Here is a 17904-nt window from a genome sequence, read left to right as displayed (position 1 = left end):
AGCCCAAGTTTTTGAACTTCTCATTTGGCAAACCTCAATTTAAGACTAAAGTATCTTAAACTTCTTCCTCCACCAAAAACACAAACAAAGTCCAGTTTTCCTCAATAACTAGAGAACAGTCCCTGCTCTTAATATACTGCCCTTTTTCTGAAAATAGTTCAATTTCATATTTATTCTAATATTTATTGCTACTAATGTAAGGAATGCTTCTTGATATCCAATACATTCTTAAAAAGTTTAGCATGAATCCTAGTATCAAACAAATAATACAAGGAGCAATAAAATTCATGTTTTCTAAAATAAAAAGTTCATAAATATAATTTTTTACAATAACTATATTTGGTCATTCTAAGCAGCACACTTTTTAACACCCCTCAATTAGGATGAGTCTTAGAATTGATGTCAGCTCACCATCAACTGCATGGCCTCAGGCTCCTGGAGCCACGAGCTACTCTCCTGCTCCATGAGGATCCACCCTCCACTCCCAGTTTTCCCAGCCCTTCTCCCAGCCTGGTCTGCACAGTCCATCTAGCCTGTGTCCTCTCAGCTGAGGACAAGCCTGAACAGTCCCTGGACTGCAAACTGAGGGCTTTTAAATCAGGCAAGCATGCTGGAGGTCAGAGTGAAAAACTGCGTCATTATCCAGTTCTGATACTGGTTATAAACTCTTGGTAGGGTGGACAGTTAAAGGACTGCAAAAAAGGCATGTGTAGAAGTTGGCAAAGCTTCAGTGTTCCGTACAAGTGTCTTATTCCCTTGCACCCCACCCTCTGCAATGAGAAATCCCTCCCTTCATCCATTTTTGGTAACTATAGAATGTAATATCTGGAAAAGCAAAACTAAATATAATCAGGTGCTCAAACTTTTATTTTCTTACAAAATGTTATAGAAATGAACCCAAACTAAACAGATATGTACATGTATATATGTACAAAATTTTACTTCTGAAAAGGAATCTATAAAAATAGATGGTATAAAAAAAACTTAAAAAGATTTAAAACCAATACTATGAAATTGATTTTCTTAAAGTAATAGTAATCTTAAATTGCCGGTTGTAGTTGGTTTTCCAGGCTTATTTATATGTTTGATTGTGGTTGGATATATAAAGGAGTTTCTTTCATTTCAGAATGCCTCCAGTCTCATTTTATTATATCAAAGAGTCCAGAATTTTTTTTCCCTTCACAAATCCTTCAACATCAGGACAAGGCATGTTAAGTTACAAATCACCTTTGGTCATCATCTTCTTCTTGAGTCACAGGTCTGAAAGGCAATGTAGTTTGTCCTCTTTCAGGATCAGACATTCGGAGAATTCTTATCAGTTTACTGGATGGAAGTGAACTAGAAGAAGCAAAATCAATTACTCAAATTTCCAAGAAACCTTTTACCAATTAAAAAAAATTCTAATATTACCTCATGAAAATATAAAGCTAAATATTTGGCTATTATCTGGGCTATATCTAATATCTAGAGTTCTAGGAGAAACATCATTTGCAATAAGGAAATAATTTGTTTTCCATTTTAAAAATTAACTTCCTGCTAGATCCCATGGGTTTTCAGTTTGGAGGAAAAGAAAATGAAAGAGATTTATATATCAACTATTTTAAATTTCTGTTATTGTCTAGCAAGGAAGGAGTTACCTGGATATTCCCAATCACAAATTTAGATCCCCATATAATCACATGGCCACTTTAGAGACAGAATATTAACTCTAAGTGACATAGTGCTTGACAATTGTAGGCACCCAATAAATACTGACTGACAGCAGAGTAGAGCTCTTTGTTTAGAAAGATTGACATTTGTAAGTCACCAAGAGAAAAGAGGCAAGATTAGGGAAATCAGAAATCATTTTAGTCCAAACAGAATTACTAAAATTATATTACTTTAGTTTGTCATGATAACTACAAAGAAGCAGACTCAAAACAGAATAGTAACAACTTGCTTCAGTTATGAAAGGGAAGTAATACAAGTAAAATTTTAAATATCTCAAAAAGAGAAAAACATCCCAAATCTCCTGAACCAGTAGGGGAGCTAATTTTTATTTTCATTGGTCTTGTATGTATTTGTATTTTAAAAATTAAAATTGTAAAAGATTTCTTTCCCCCTTTTATATACTTGATATGTATCTAGAAAGTTTTAAAAAGTTACCTCATGCTTTGAGGTGTGAGCAAGATAAACTGTCTAAAACGCTGGGAATCTGCCATCTTCAGTATCAAGTCCATGGCAATTCTCCTATTAACCATATCCTGAAAAACAAAGGCAAAAGTTAGGATTGCTATTGTGTAAGTCACATTTCTGTAAAAGCAGCATTCTGTGGGCTGATACAAGCTCCTGGATTTTCATCCAGGGATCAGTCATTACATTATCTATGATGTCCAAGAAATCTATTATACTGGAAAAGAAATACCAGAAACTATTAGGAGAAAATTGGCTGGGTGCAGTGGCTCATGTTTGTAATCCCAATGCTTTGAGAGGTGGAGGTCACAGGATCAATTGAGGTCAGGAGTTCGAGACCAGCCTGTGTATAATAGCGAGACCCTGTCTCTACCAAAAAAAAAAAAAAAGTTGGGCATGGTGGTGCATGCCTGTCATCCTAGCTACTCGGGAGGCCGAGGCAGGAGGATCACTTGAGCCCAGGAACTCAAGGGTATAGTAAGCTATGATCGCACCATTGCACTCTAGCCTGAATGACAGAGTGAAAGCCCATCTCTAAGGGAAAAAAGAGAAACTCTTCGGGGACAATAACTGAATAAATATGTCTTTCAGGTAATTTCCATAGTCAAAATATTTGTATACACAGCCCCCTCCCTCAAATACGTGTAGCAATTGAAATAATCAGAAAATATTCTCCTGACACAACTAAATGTTAGAGAATAAATCTAATTTGTACAGTAATGGTTAATGAGTCAGGGTAATGGTAACAAAAGTGGCTAGTCTCAAACTCATTAAGTCTCTCAAATTTTCCCTCAATGATAAAGGTTAAGTTTTAAAAAGTCTGCCTCTCCCCATTACCTCTACCATTTGTACAATATAAACCAATTTGAACTTACAGACCAATTTCTCAATTATATCTTTAAATAAGTTAAATAGCACATCAGGGTATAGACAAAGAATAATGCTTAGTTATAATAGGTTTTGGGATTAAATGGTCTAGACCTGTGGCTACATTTTCTGAGTTAAGTAACAGTAAAAGAAAATCAAAGTGTTCCTCAATTCCCTTGAAAATTCCTAAAAGTTGAAATCATTGACATATGAACATGTATATTTTAAAGGTCTTAATTTAATACTATATATGGTGCCGGGCGCAGCAGCTCATGCTTTTAATCCCAGCACTTTGGGAGATTGAGGCAGGTGGATCACTTGAGGCCAGGAGCTCGAGATCAGCCTGGCCAATATGGCAAAACCCAGTCTCTACAAAAAATACAAAAATTAGCCGGGCATGGTGGTGCACACCTGTAATCCCAGATACTCAGGTGGCTGAGTCACAAGGATCAATTGAATCCAGGAGGCGGAGGTCACAGTGAGCTGAGATCACGCCACTGCACTCCAGCCTGGGCAACAGAACGAGACTGTGTCCTGAAAAAAATAAGTAAATAAATAAAAAATAAAACTGTATGTGGCAATACAGCATGGTGATTTAGAACAAGGGCTGTGGAGTCAAAATGGGATACACATCCTGGCTATATTGCTCAATGGCTCTGATTATAACAATTCCATCAGGCATATCTGCTGTGAGAGGCCTATTATTTTATAACAAAACTACCAAAGTACCAAAAAAAAATTTGTTTTCCTTGGATTAGCTCACAGAACTTGGATACATTCTTCTGAATAATTTCATTGGGGCAAAGTGCCACTCTGATTAAGAAGCTCTAAGTTTCTGAAAGAGAAAGGAGCTGCTTAGAATTAAATCTGACATACAAGATGAGTGATAAGACTGCACAGCACCATTCTGGACAAAAACACTGCATGGAAAGAATAATCATCTTCTATGACTCGTGATTAGCTCTGAAGACAATTCTTGGAGGAATATCTAACCCATTTTCAGCAATAGTATCATAGAAAAAAATTGACACTGAAGTATTATACAGCACTCACAGGTATAAATTCTGATTCATGAATACACACTTACTAAACGGTCATTATAGACTAGGCATTAGGAGACATAAACATCTCAGACATAGCTGATAACCTCAAAATGGTTACAATCTGGTAGGGGATTCAGATATAAAAATGGGCAACTGCAACAGAATAAAAAACAGTATAAAATATTATATAATAATATAAAGCATTTTTATATTTTTATCTTAAATAAAAGTATAAAAGTAATATATATTATGAGTTGATGTAAGGTGGTGCAAAGGAAGTTCTGAGAAGTTCCTCATCCTGCCTGATAGGGTATGGCGGTCACAGAAGTCTCATAAAAGTGGCATTTGAACAATGTCCTGAAAGATGAGTAGAGTGACATGTGATTAAGGAGGGCATACCAGGCAGAGGCACCATGTTTGGAGAATTACAAATAGCTTAGAACAGCTGAAAAAAGTAGGCAGGTATGATATCATGAAAGGTCTCAAAGCTACCCTACAGAATTAAACATTTATTCCATATATAATAACCTCCAAAGGGTTTTACATAGATGAATGACCACCATCAGATCAACTGTAGAAATGTAAACCTGCCAAAATGGTGGAGGACAGACTGAAGAAGGAGCCACATGCAAGCCTGGGAGTCCAGAGAAGAGGCTATCACCACAGGTATGAGGCGAAGATAAGGGGATGAGAGGAAGAATATCAGTGAGAAAGGAGAAGAGGGCAGAGACCAAAGAGCGGTCTTAAAGGAGAAGCGGACAGAGGTCAGAATTGAACAAGGAAGAATCAAAGGTAAATCACAGATGTCAAAGGTAGGTGACTGCGCTGGAAATGACAGTTTGCATTAATCAAGGTAGGGAATTCAGGAAAAGAAAGAGGCTTTGAGATGAAGGCACTTTCAACCTCGGGGCTGCTGAATTTCAGATATTGGTGGTTTACCAGGTGATGTCTAATAGGTAGTAGGGCATCTGGGTCTAGAGTACAGGAGAGATGTCAGGATGTGGTGCTATGAGTTGATAGGTATCTGTCCATACGCAGGTAGTAGTTTTGGGGACTGTGATATGTGTATATTTGTAGGGGGAAGTAGGATATGGAATTCAGGAAAATCAACAACACTATAACAAGCAAACAAAGATCTCAAACGTTTAAGGGCAACAGAATTAGGGGAGGCAGCTTGGCAGATTAAGAACAAATAACAGAAAAACAGGAAAACCAGGAAAGAGAGGGTGGCAGCTGGTAAGAAGACATTTTAAGGGATGGAGGATAGGTCTGTGGTGTCAAATATTTCAAAAAATAAGGTAAGATTAAAGCTCATTTATAACCTTTGCTAAACAAGTTTTGCTAGAGTAGTGTCATCTACATCCAGACTACAGTAGATTGAGCAAACAATGAGATATGAAGAAGAAAATAATTGCTAATTTATGAGAACTTACTATATGCCTGAACCACAGTAAGTATAATGTATGAAAGACACCACTTGAGCCTCACTCTAACCCTGAGAGGTAGGAATTGGTAATAATATTGTTTTGTAGATGAAGAAATTGAGACCCAATAAGTAGAGATAATTTGCCTGTCAGAGGTAGGTCTCAAATCCTATGCTTTTTAACTGGAAATTCAAAAGTTCTTGCTCGCTTATGTTCTGTACATTGTTCTGAAATGTGTGGGTATGAAGGAACAGTAAACAGTGGCTAGGGTGAGTCAAAGCCAGGGTGGTGAACAGGTTATAATTTTGTATTAAAACAAAAAGTCTGAACACATTTATGGGTTGATGAAAATAAGCTGGGAGAGAGGGTGAGGGAGAAAACGCAGATATGATGGAAGGCACGGATATCCATGCTGGGCGAGAAGAGGAGGACCCCTCCAGGGTCTCTAGGGTTACTGTGTGCCTAGAAGCAAGGGAGAGAACTCTAGTTCTTTAGTTCTTCCCCACTACTGGTCACAGACTAAAGAGTCAGGGCAGGATCTTTCCTGTTAGGGGTAAAACTAAAGAAAGATTTCCTTCCTTTAGAAATACATGTTTCAAACAAACAAAAAAATGAAAAAGAGAATTTAAAATTTAACAATACCATGTAGACATCAAATTCATCCAGGCATCTGAAAGGAGATTCTGCGATGGACCACAGGGAAAGAATAAAACACACTGTGGAGAAAGAACGTTCACCTCCAGACAAGGCTCTCATGTCACTGAAAGCAGCTTTATTTCCTTCTCCAGGCTGAACCTTGAAGAGAATGAGTTGACAGGGAACAAAAAACTAAGTAAATGAAAGGCCAGATTAAATTCTTTACAAGACAGATAAATAATAGATTTACAGTAAAAAGGAGATGGGAATAAAATGACTTAGTGATTTGGAAATACCCATTCCTTTCAAAAAATTTTACAGTAAAACAGTTATACGTATAATGGTACTTCTTGCTCTACTGCAAGAGAATAAAACTGAAAACTTTTTTTTTCCACCATAACTGAATCTAACAGACCAAAATTCCAAAGGCTAATTTAAAAAATGTTAATAAAACAATTTTTTTTCTGAAACAGGGTCTCGCTCTGTCGACCAGGCTGGAGTGCAATGGCATGATCTTGGCTCACTGCAACCTCTGTCTCCCAGGCTCAAGCAATCCTCCCACCTCAGCCTCCCAAGTAGTTGGGACCACAGGAGTATGCCACCACGGCCAGCTAATTTTTGTGTCTTTTTTTTTTTTTTTTGGGTGGCGATGATATTTCCCCATGTTGCCCAGGCTGGTCTTGAACTCCTCAGTTCAAGCAATCCTCCCGTCTCAGCTTCCCAAAGTGCTGGGATTACAGGTGTAAGCCACCACACCCGACCCTGAAATTTAAGCTTCAAACATTTAAAAGTGCTGAGATTTTTTGTTACTTGAATTATAGTGACACCTAGTGGTTAAGCTGCATTAAAAGTAACTACTGAACGTCAAAAGGACAGAAATCAACTTTAAAAAGCTTACACTGGCCAAAGAAATGCATTGAAATATATCTTTTAAAAGATTTAAAGGATTGCTTTAGGAATCCTTTAAAGGAACCTAGAAGTTCGAGACCAGCCTGGGCAACATGGGGAAACCTCATCTCCACACACACACACACACACACACACACACACACACACACACACACACAAAAATACAAAAACTAGCTGGCCATGGTGGCATACTCCTGTGGTCCCAACTACTTGGGAGGCTGAGGTGGGAGGATTGCTTGAGCCTGGGAGACAGAGGTTGCAGTGAGCCAAGATCATGCCATTGCACTCCAGCCTGGTCGACAGAGCGAGACCCCGTCTCAAAAAAAAAAAAAAAAAAAATTCTTTTGTATTGTATTTATTTTGAATTCTAAATAAAATCTTTTAAAATTTAAATAATTTTAAATTTCTTTTAAAAGCTAAATAAAATCTTTAAAAAATTCTTTACTAAATAAAGGTCCATGGAAACAATAAGAAAGCAACTAATAAAATTAACAGCAAATCATTCACACAATTTCCTGAGAATATACAACAACATTAGGAAGGGTTCTATTTTTTTGACAAAATTCCAGATATACATATATGCATACAAGGTGAAAAAAGAGCAACAACTAGTTTCATATCAATAGCAGACATATAGCTTCCAATACTTTTCAATTCACTGTTTGAAAAGTGATACTGCTCTCAAGTGAGCATTCATTTATTTTTTAATATTAACATTATTAATATTCTAAGGTAAATATTCCAATTCTAAACATACTCTGAAATTTTACACCTATCATAAGTCTAAACAAACCAAACTAACAATCAAGCAAATAAAAATTCCCACATAAAAAAGCAAGAACTAAATACCAAGATGCAATCTTGCCCCCACACTGTATTTTGCACCAATTTAATAAATGAAGCCCCAAGTAAATCTGGGGGATCTAGCTTTTACCCTCTCATCTATTACTAACATATCATGGAACTTCAGTGTCACTTTCCTTATTAGTAAAATGAAGGCCACATAAATTAAAGGTTCTTCTGGTATTCTTTTGAAAAACAGAGATGACAACATCAGAAAGTCTAGCTTGAGTTGTTTTGTATAGTTAGCTCTGGAGATAAATTATTCAAGCACTTCTAATACTTTCCTTTTTCTCCTTTTTTTAATTACAGTAATAGTTTTTATAAAGAACACAAAAGTGTACAACTCAATTTTTACATGAATACATACACACACCTGGGTAACCACTACTGAGATCAAGACACAAGAATATCCCCAGCATCTAAGCAAACTATTTGTATATTACCATCCCTGAAAAGGTAACTATTATTCTGATTTTAATCACCCAAAATCACTCTTAACAGTTTCTGAACTTCATATGTAGAGGTTACACATACTCTTTTGTACATATACTTCAGATTTATATACACTATGTACATCCTTGTAACTGGCTTCTCTCACTCGCCATTGTCAGATCATCTATGCTGTGTGCAACAGCAGCTTGTTATTTTCATTACGGAACAGTATGTTACTGTTTGAATATACCCGAATTTATCCATTTGACTCTAGGTAGACACTGGGTTTCTCAGTTTTGGGCTATGATAAATAAAACTTCTTTGAACATTTTCAAATATATCTGTTTGAGAAAATAAGCACTAATTTTTTCTTGGGTTTATGCCCAAGAATGGAGCTGCTTTAACAGACATCGACAGAGAGGTTTCCAAATTAGTTTGACCAAGTTACACTCCCACAAGCAATATATGAGAGTTGCAATTCCACATCCTCACCAGCACAAAATATTGCCAGTCTTATTCATTTTCATCATCATCATAACGGTGTGACAGTAACTTACTGTGGTATAAATAATATTTCTCTGATGACTAACAGCGCTTTTTCATGTGTTTACTCACCATTTAGATACTTTAAAGTGGTTTCTATTTAAGCCTTTTGACTATTTTAAATGTGATGTCAGTCTCTTTCTTACTATTTTTTAATTCTAGGTAAGTCCTTTGTTGCATGTATGCATCACAAATATCTTTTCCTAGTCTGTAGCTTCTTTTATCACTTGTTTAATGTTACTTTTTGATGAAGAGAAGTTCTTAATTTTAATAAAGTCCAAATTATCAATCTTTTCTTTTGAGTAGGTTGCTTTTTGTGTCCCATTCAAAAAAACATGAAGACATTCTCTTCCTCTAGAAGCTTGTTTTAAATTTAGGTCTATGATCAACTTCTAAATTACTTTTTGTATATAAAGTTAGGGGGTCAAACTTTGCTTACTGTTTATTATTTTAAAAAAAATTTTTTTTTTAATTTTTTTTTTGAGACAGAGTTTCGCTCTTATTGCCCAGGCTGGAGTGTAATGGTGTGATCTCGGTTCACTGCAACCTCCGCCTCCCGGGTTTAAGCGATTCTCCTGCCTCAGCCTCCCGAGTAGCTGGGATTACAGGCATGCGCCACCATGCCCAGCTAATTTTGTATTTTTAGTAGAGATGGGGTTTCTCCATGTTGGTCAGGCTGGTCTCAAACTCCCCACCTCAGATGATCCACCCACCTCAGCCTCCCAAAGTGCCAGGATTATAGGCATGAGCCACCACGCCCGGCTGCTTACTGTTTCTTTTACCAAAAGGATATCCAACAATTTGAACCTAACACCATTCATGAGAAGACCACCCTCTTCCACAGGCTTGCAGTGGAGTCCCGTCATTACATATATGTATGATTTATGCACACAGGTAAGGTCCTCCTCAGGTGTCTATTGTTTCATTGCTATTGTACATTTGCTTTCTACTCTCCAATTTCTGCTCTTATATCACTGTATCCTTCTCTCTACTTGAATTTATAATAGGCTTTTTTCCTTTTAGCATCCTGAGATAGAATTAGATCATTAATGTTCAGCCCTCCATTTTTACTAATGTATATATTTAGAGCTATAAATTCCCTTCTGAGAAATCCTATGGCTGTATCATACAAGTTTTGATGTTTTCTTTTTATTGTTGTTTGATTCAAAATTATCTTCTAATTTCTATTTGATTTCTTTTTTGACCTACAGATTACATAGAAATGTGCTGCCTAATTTTCTAACATTCATTAAGTTTTAAGGTTATCTGTTATTTCTAATTTCATTCCACTTTACAATATATTCTGTATGACATCAATCCTTTGAAATTTGTTGACATTTGCATTATAGCCAGGAAATGGTCTATTTTGGTAAATGTTCCACATGTACTTCAAAACAATATACACTCTGTGGTAGTTTGGCACAATGTTCTATAGTTCTGCCAATTAATTTGGTTGTGTAATTTAAATCTTATATTGCCTTACTGACTTTTAATCTGATTGTTCTATCCATTATTGAGAAAAGTTTGTTAAAATTTCCAACTGTAATTGTCAATTCTTTTACTTTGCCTTTTAGTTCTCCCAATTTTTATGTATTTTGAAGCTATGTTATTAGGTATATACAAATTTAAAAATTTTAAAAATAACTTTTATAACCACAAAATGGCCCTTTTGGCCTCTAGTAATATTTCTTGCATAAAGTCTATTTTGTTATTATTACAGCTTAACCAGCTTCCCTTTGGCTAATGTTTTCATGGTGTATCTTTTACCATATTTTACTTAGGATCTTCTCTGTCCTTATGTTAGTATTTAAGGTGTATTTTGATAAACAGCATACAGTTAGTTTTTGTATTTTTCTTTTCAGCCTGTTTTTAATTTAATAATTTAGTGCACTTACACTTAATGTAATTGCTGATATATCTAGATCTGAGCCATGCATCTCCTTTCAATTTGTTCCATATGTTCTTTATTTCTCTTCCCTTTTTGCCTTCATATAATTGAGTATTTTTGTTTTCCATTCCTTTTATTTGGTCTCTGTTAGCTTTAAAATTATACATCCTTTTAAAATTCAGTGGTTACTCTAGAGATTGCAATATGTATTGCTGATGTATTAGTTTATCTTAAATTAGTATCGGTATTACTTCCTGAAAAGTACAAGAACCTTACAACAGTTTAGAACTCCATGTACTTCTATTCCCTTTTTGTGCTATTGTCATATATTTGACTTTTACAGCTTCTAAGCCCCTCAAGACTTGGGTGTCTATTCAGCAATATTATTATTGTTGATTTAGACGGCTGAAACTGTTTTGTATTTACCCATAGATTTACCTTTTGCATTCCTCTCTGTTCCTTCTGCATTTCCATGTTTCCATCTGTGACCATTTTTCTTTCATCTGAAGATGTTCTTTAGTATTTCTTGTAGGCCAAGCATACTGAAGAAATACAGTGTGGGGGCAAGATTGCATCTTGGTATTTAGTTCTTGCTTTTTTATGTGGGAATTTTTATTTGCTTGATTGTTGGTTTGGTTTGTTTAGACTTATGATAGGTGTAAAATTTCAGAGTATGTTTAGAATTGGAATATTTACCTTAGAATATTAATAATGTTAATATTAAAAAATAAATGAATGCTCACTTGAGAGCAGTATCACTTTTCAAACAGTGAATTGAAAAGTATTGGAAGCTATATGTCTGCTATTGATATGAAACTAGTTGTTGCTTGAGGCCAGGAGTTTAAGACCAGCTTGGGCAACATAGTGAGACCTTGTCTATACGGGAAAAAAAAAAAAAAAAAAAAAAAAATTAGCTGGGCATGGTGGCATGCACCTATACTCCTAGCTACTTGGGAGGCTGAGGCAGGAGGCTCGCTTGAGCCTATGAGTTCAAGGTTACAGTGAGCTATGATTGTACCACTGCACTCCAGCCTGGGAAACAGAGTAAGACTCTGCCTCTAAAAAAACCCCAACAAAAATAGAAAAGAAAAGAAACAACTAGTTTTTCTAATGATTAGGATGAAAAGAATTAGGATACTTACTGATATACTTAGAGTTTCATTCTTGTGGTCAAAATTCATTTTTCCACAATAGGCCCGCTGAGATAGTAAGTTGTCAAAGTATAATTTGCATCGTAAAGTCAAACACCTTGAAATTTAAAAATTAGGCACATTAAAAAGACGGCAAAGGTTTTTTAAAAACTATATTCAGCATGATCTAAGCATGTGAGAAAACCAGATGGAAATATGCCAAAATGTAAACATTGGTTACTCATTTAATAGTTGAGTTTTAGGTAGTATTTTTTGCCTTGTGTCTTTATATTCATTTATGTCCCTACACTTTCACCAGTTCATTTACTTTTATAACAAAAATTAATGAAATGAATTAAAGAGTCATCTCACATTTAATATAACCCATTATACCACAGTCAGTGCTTAGGAATGTATCAGTCATTCAACTAATTAATAATCTAAGGCATTACCCTAATACATTATAAAGGTATCTTGTCCTTGAGAGGATTAACTGTAATGGTGACAAGATAAATGGACAAAGTATCTATTTATTTGCCTCCTTCTAACTTCACAGTAGCAAAAAAGCTAAGGGCACTCTCTTAAGCACTGGGTACCTCTAATGCCTTACACTTTGCTTGGCACAATGCAAACTCTATCTTTCCTTCTCTATATATTAGATGGCATTTTACTGTAAGGAACTTTCCCTTCTTTCTCAGTTCTTTATTTCCTTATCTAACTTTCTATTTATCAGAATAGATTAGGGAGTCTGATATTCATTGGCTTTATTTTTACAGTATTCACACCATCTATTACTATCCTTACTGAGATCCTCAGACTGTCCTAGATTTTTCCAATGGGCACCCCTTCAAGCTGGATGTGTCCCCCCTTTTTTTTCTCAGCCCTTCCTTCCTCTCTGCCATAGTATAAGGCTCATCTGTACCTTCCCTGCCCAGCTCTGGAATCGCCATTTCTCCATGGAGCCCTGGTTCCTTTTAGTGGGGAATGGTATTTAGAAAATAAAATCTGCATGGTAAGTCACTGGCTGTGGTTTCATAACATCTTTGCTCCCTAGTAAACCTAAGGCTCATTTCTCTGGTACTCTTTTCCTTCCTATTTCCCTCCCTGAACTGCATTAAATTCCCACACTAGAAATCACTGATAGCCTGAGTTTCCTTCTGCTGCCATAGCAACCACTGCTAGCTGGTTTTCAGAGTTTTCTGTTAACTTTTCTTTCAACACAGATATGTATTCATTCATTGCTTCCATTCATGGGATGTCTAAAAGAGACTGTTGTCATAAAATGGCAAAGTTCTCCAGAGTAAAGACATAAACAATTTAAAAAATTAGGTCATTTTTACTCCCCTTCTAAGACTGAGTAAACAATATGAAATATGTCAGTGGTGAAGAATCATATGAAGGTAATACAGCATACTTCAGAAATACTGCAGGTTCAGTTCCAGACTACCACAAAAAAGGCGAATATTGCAATAAAGTGAGTCACACACATTTTTTGGTTTCCCACTGCATACAAAAGTTTTGTTTACACTGTTGTTGATATTTTGACTTCCTCCCATGAATCATAAATGTTCTTAATGCTATCTAGAATGATGAGTCCTTTCCAGAAGGTTTTCAATTTACTTTGCTCAGATCGATTAGAGGTATCACTATGTACAGCAGATATGGTCTTACAAAATGTATTTCTCAAATAAAAGACTTGAAAGTTAAAATTACTCCTTGATCTATGGGTTATGAATAGATGTTAGTAGGCAAGAAAACAACATTAATCTCCTTGTATATCATATCAGCTCTTGGGTGACCAGGTGTACTGTCAATGAGCAGTAACATTTTCAAAGAAATATTTTCTTCTGAGCTGTAGGACTCAATAGTGGGCTTAAAATATTCAGTAATCCATGATGCTATAAACAGATGTGCTCTCATCAGGCTTTGTTTTTCCATTTGTAGAGCACATACAAAGTAGATTTAGCACAATTCTTAAGGGTCCTAGGATTTTCAGAATGGTAAATAAACATTGGCTTAAACTTAAAGTCACTAGCTTCATTTGCCTCTAATAAGAGATTTGGCCTGTCCTACAAAGCCAGGCATTGACTTCTCCTTTCCAGCTATGAAAGCCGTAGATCGTATCTTCTAATACAAGGCTGTTTTGTCTGTGTTGAAAATCCATTGTTTAGTGTAGCCACTTTCATCAGTTATCTTAGTCAGTTCTTCTGGATAATGTGCAGCTTCTACATCAGCGCTTGCTGTTTCACCTTGCACTTTTATATTACAAAGACGGCCTCTTTCCTTCAACCTCATGAACAAACCTCTGCTAGCGTCATACTTTTCTTCTGCAGCTTCCTCACTTTTCTCAGCCTTCATCGAATTGGAGAGTTAAGGCATTGCTCTGGATTAGGTTTTGACTTAAGGGAATGTTGTAGCTGCTTTGATCTTCTATCCAGACCATTGGAACTTTCTTCATATCAACAATAAGGCTGTTTAATTTTCTTATCATTAGTGTATTCACTGGAATAGCACTTTTAATTTCCTTCAAGAACTTTTCCTTTGCATTTACAACTTGGCTAACTGGCACAAGAGGTCTAGCTTTTGGCTTATCTTGGCTTTTGACATACCTTCCTCACTAAGCTTAATCATTTCTAGCTTTTGATTTAAAGTGATAGAAATCCTACTCTTCCTTTCACTTGGACACTCAGAGGTCACTGTAAGGCTATTAACTAGCCTAATTTCAATATTGCTGTGTCTCAGGGAATAGGGAGACCCAAGGGGACAGAGAGATGAGGGAATCAATAGCCAGTCAGTGGAGCAGGAAGAACACACACACAACATTTGTTGATGAAGTTTGCTGTCTTATATGGGCAGTTTGTGGCACCCGAAAACAATTTGAACAGTAACAAAGATCACTGATGACAGATCACTACAACAGATTAATAATAATGAAAAAGTCTGAAATATTGCAAAAATTAAACAAAATATGACACAGAGACATAAAGGGATCATATGCTGTTGGATAAATAGTGCTGACAGACTTGGTTGAAGCAGGCTTGCCATAAACCTTCAATTTGTAAAGTGCAGTAAAGTGAACTGCAGTAAAATGAGGTATGCCCGTAAACTATAAGATCAGTACTTTAAAAAAACCTTTTAAATACAAATTTCTGAGTAATGATATAAAAATAAATCTTACTGCATCTGGAACAGATTTATGTAGTAATAGAGATTGGGTTTATTCTTCTGCCTGAAACTAAAAAACGAGACAAAATATATAAAACAAGCGTTTTCAGACTCTGGCTATCTTCAGGCTCCACATCTAATTCTAGTTCTCTTGCCACTTCCACCATATCTGCAGTCACTTCCTCCACTGAATCCCTCAAGGACATCCAAGGGGGTTGGAATTAACTTCTTCCAAACTCTGAGGGTTTTCACACTCTGGCTATCAGATAGTGACTATCAGGTCATTTGACTAGAACTGCCTGCTAGTTCTAGGAAACAAACAAATTGAACCCCACCAATGCCCCACACTGCTCTTCACCGACAGAGGACAAAGGAGTAGAAATCAAAGTGGAGCTGTTGCTCTTGTTTCAGGAGCTGGAGCTGGGAATCTGGGGAGGCAAAATAAACTCCAGAGGATCTATAAAGGGTTCTGCTCCAGTCTTGAGCTGAGTACTGGTCAGTGCATAGGTGTGAGGACACCATTTGAGGCTGGGAAAAGAAATATCCAAAGGAAATAGAAGTAATTCCGACAGCTCACACACGACCAGGAATAGTTCATGTTCTTATTGGCCAGAGTGAAAACCTCGTGATTTACAAGGTATCGGTAGAGTACTCAAAATAGCACTGCCTCAGAGGTAGGAAAAAATTAGCCCACAACCAACGGCTGCTCTAATCTCATCTAACAAGGCTAAAAGTAGCCTCAAAAGGGTAAAAATGGGTCCAATTTAATTCAAGCCCTACTAATATGCCTGTAAAACTGAAACAGGAATTTCAAAAACTAACCTATAGTTTCACTAAGGAATATAAGAGCTAGGTACCTTTTTTTTTTTTAATTTGTACAAGCTTAAGATGGTAGAATTTTTGGTGTAAAGACAGTTTTAAAAAGCATATTACTGAGGGAATTTGCCTGGAGAAAAACAGAGGCAAATGGAAGGACTAGGGCTGTCTTGGATTCATGTGTATTAAAGGGCCGTCCCTCCCTATCAATTATCCTCTGTTTATTTCTGTCACTTGTGATCAGTTGCAGTCAATCTATCTCTGTGAGTCTGTACATCTCTGGATATGTTAATATCCAGTTTCCCTAATTCTGTATTCATTTATCCAACCAATGTATATTGGTATGTATCAGGTACGATTATAGAAACTAGAGATACAGCAGTAAACAAAACAGAGTTTCTACATTCATGGAGCTACATCATTCTAGTAGATTATGGTAAATCAACTGAGGTATTACCTTTATAGTTCCTACCAAATGCTTGTATCCATTAAAAACATGCAATAGTCAAGGGTAAAATAAGCTATTTTAGAACCAATGAGTTCCCTTTCAAAGGACCTATTTAAGCATAAAGGACCTATTAAGCATAAAGAATATCTAACAGAGTGGAAAAGTTGGATAAGCTCACCACAAAGAGCCCTTCAGATTCGGAATTGTCTGATTAAATTAGAGAATCCTAAGAACTGAATAACAAAGCAAGCATTAATAGTCTCTGCTATAACAGAATTATATAAATAATGTGAAAACAGAGAAACACAAAAATGTATAATATATAGTAACATTTTTCAATGTACTTACCTTCTAAATTGTTGATATGTCTTGAATCTGTGCTCCATGATTTCTCCCAGTAATTTAATAAACTTTTTTAAAGTCCTCACTTTACTATCCAGATCAAGATAGGTCTCTCTTGCTTCTTGGTACTGCCTATTATATAAACAAAATATTATGTAAAAAATACGCCACACGTAAAAAACATAACAGTAGAATCTCAAACAGATTTAACTGGGAAGAACAGGGAGGGGCAGAGAGTACTAAGGGGGCCTAGTAGCAGTCAATTTCATAAATTTCCAGGCAAATTACACTCCCAGAATGAAAGGGTGATACAGAATAAGAAAGTGCTATCCTGACAGGGAAGGAACAAGGTCCAAGCCCTAGAGGAGGCAGAGACAGTGTGTGAACAAATGCCCTGGTACGGCCTAGAGGTGGCAGATCTTAGAGAATGCTAGCAAATACACACCTTCAAAAAGGGAAGGGGTCACACTGGAAGAAAGGTTTCCTTCAGTGACAGATGCCAATAAAAGAAAAAAAGAACTCAAGCCAGCATTAGAATCCACCCTCCCCTGTCCTAAACAAGATAAGATCAAAGAGGCAGAGATGGCATGGCTACTCAGAGTGCTATTACAAAAGGCAACAGCCTGTTACTGTGGCAAGCCTATAACTGAATTAGCATGAAAGGCAACCCTGGTCGAGGCTCCCACAGCTACCCTTCCCATTCTCCTTCAAATAACTGGTCCAGGAAAATTCAACTAATTAAAAAAATAAGTAACAAAAAACACGCTGGCACAGCATCCAGATATTTATGGGGAATATATGAAAAAGAACAGCAAAACTCTCCTACAGACAAAGAAAACTTATTAGAACAGTGTTGCCACAAAGCAGATGAAAATTATAATTGAACACCATAAATTAAAACAAAACAAGAGGCCAGGTGTATTGGCTCACACCTATAATCCCAGCACTTTGGGAGACCAAGATGAGAGGATCGTTTGAGTCCAGGAATTAGAGACCAGCTTGGACAATATAGCAAGACTCTGTTTCTACAAATAATAAAATAAAAATTAGCCAGGTATGGTGGCATGTGCCTGTGGTCCCAGCTACTCAGGAGGGTGAGGCACAGGATCACTTGAACCCAGAAGTTCAAGGCTGCAGTGAGCCATGATTGTACCACTGCACTCCAGCCTGGGTGACAGAGCAAGAGCCTGTCTTAAAGAATAAAAACAAACAAACAAACAAACAAACACGAACATTAGACAAGTGC

General features: G+C 36.5%; 1 protein-coding gene across 7 annotated transcripts in view; it reads right to left on the bottom strand.

Annotated features, from left to right (window-relative positions):
- Positions 1–849: 849 nt before the first annotated feature.
- Positions 850–17904, bottom strand: part of SMC6 (structural maintenance of chromosomes 6) — a 132210-nt gene continuing 115155 nt past the window's right edge. For 6 of the 7 annotated variants that reach the window (XM_055108227.2, XM_055108225.2, XM_055108226.2 and 3 more), the window contains 5 exons: positions 16665–16790; positions 11900–12005; positions 6149–6301; positions 2146–2243; positions 850–1338 (listed from right to left, as the gene is read on the bottom strand). In XM_055108227.2, the coding sequence (XP_054964202.1) occupies positions 1224–1338; positions 2146–2243; positions 6149–6301; positions 11900–12005; positions 16665–16790 (598 nt within the window). In that variant the 3' untranslated portion in view covers positions 850–1223. Of the gene's footprint in view, positions 1339–2145; positions 2244–3450; positions 3574–6148; positions 6302–11899; positions 12006–16664; positions 16791–17904 lie in introns of all 7 variants that reach the window. The other variant, XR_010109222.1, reaches the window with a different exon arrangement.

This window comes from Pan paniscus, chromosome 12, assembly GCF_029289425.2.
Source record: "Pan paniscus chromosome 12, NHGRI_mPanPan1-v2.0_pri, whole genome shotgun sequence".
NCBI classification, from domain to species: Eukaryota; Metazoa; Chordata; class Mammalia; order Primates; family Hominidae; genus Pan; species Pan paniscus.
Note: the sequence above shows the minus strand (reverse complement) of the source record. Positions and strands in the feature narration are given on the sequence as shown.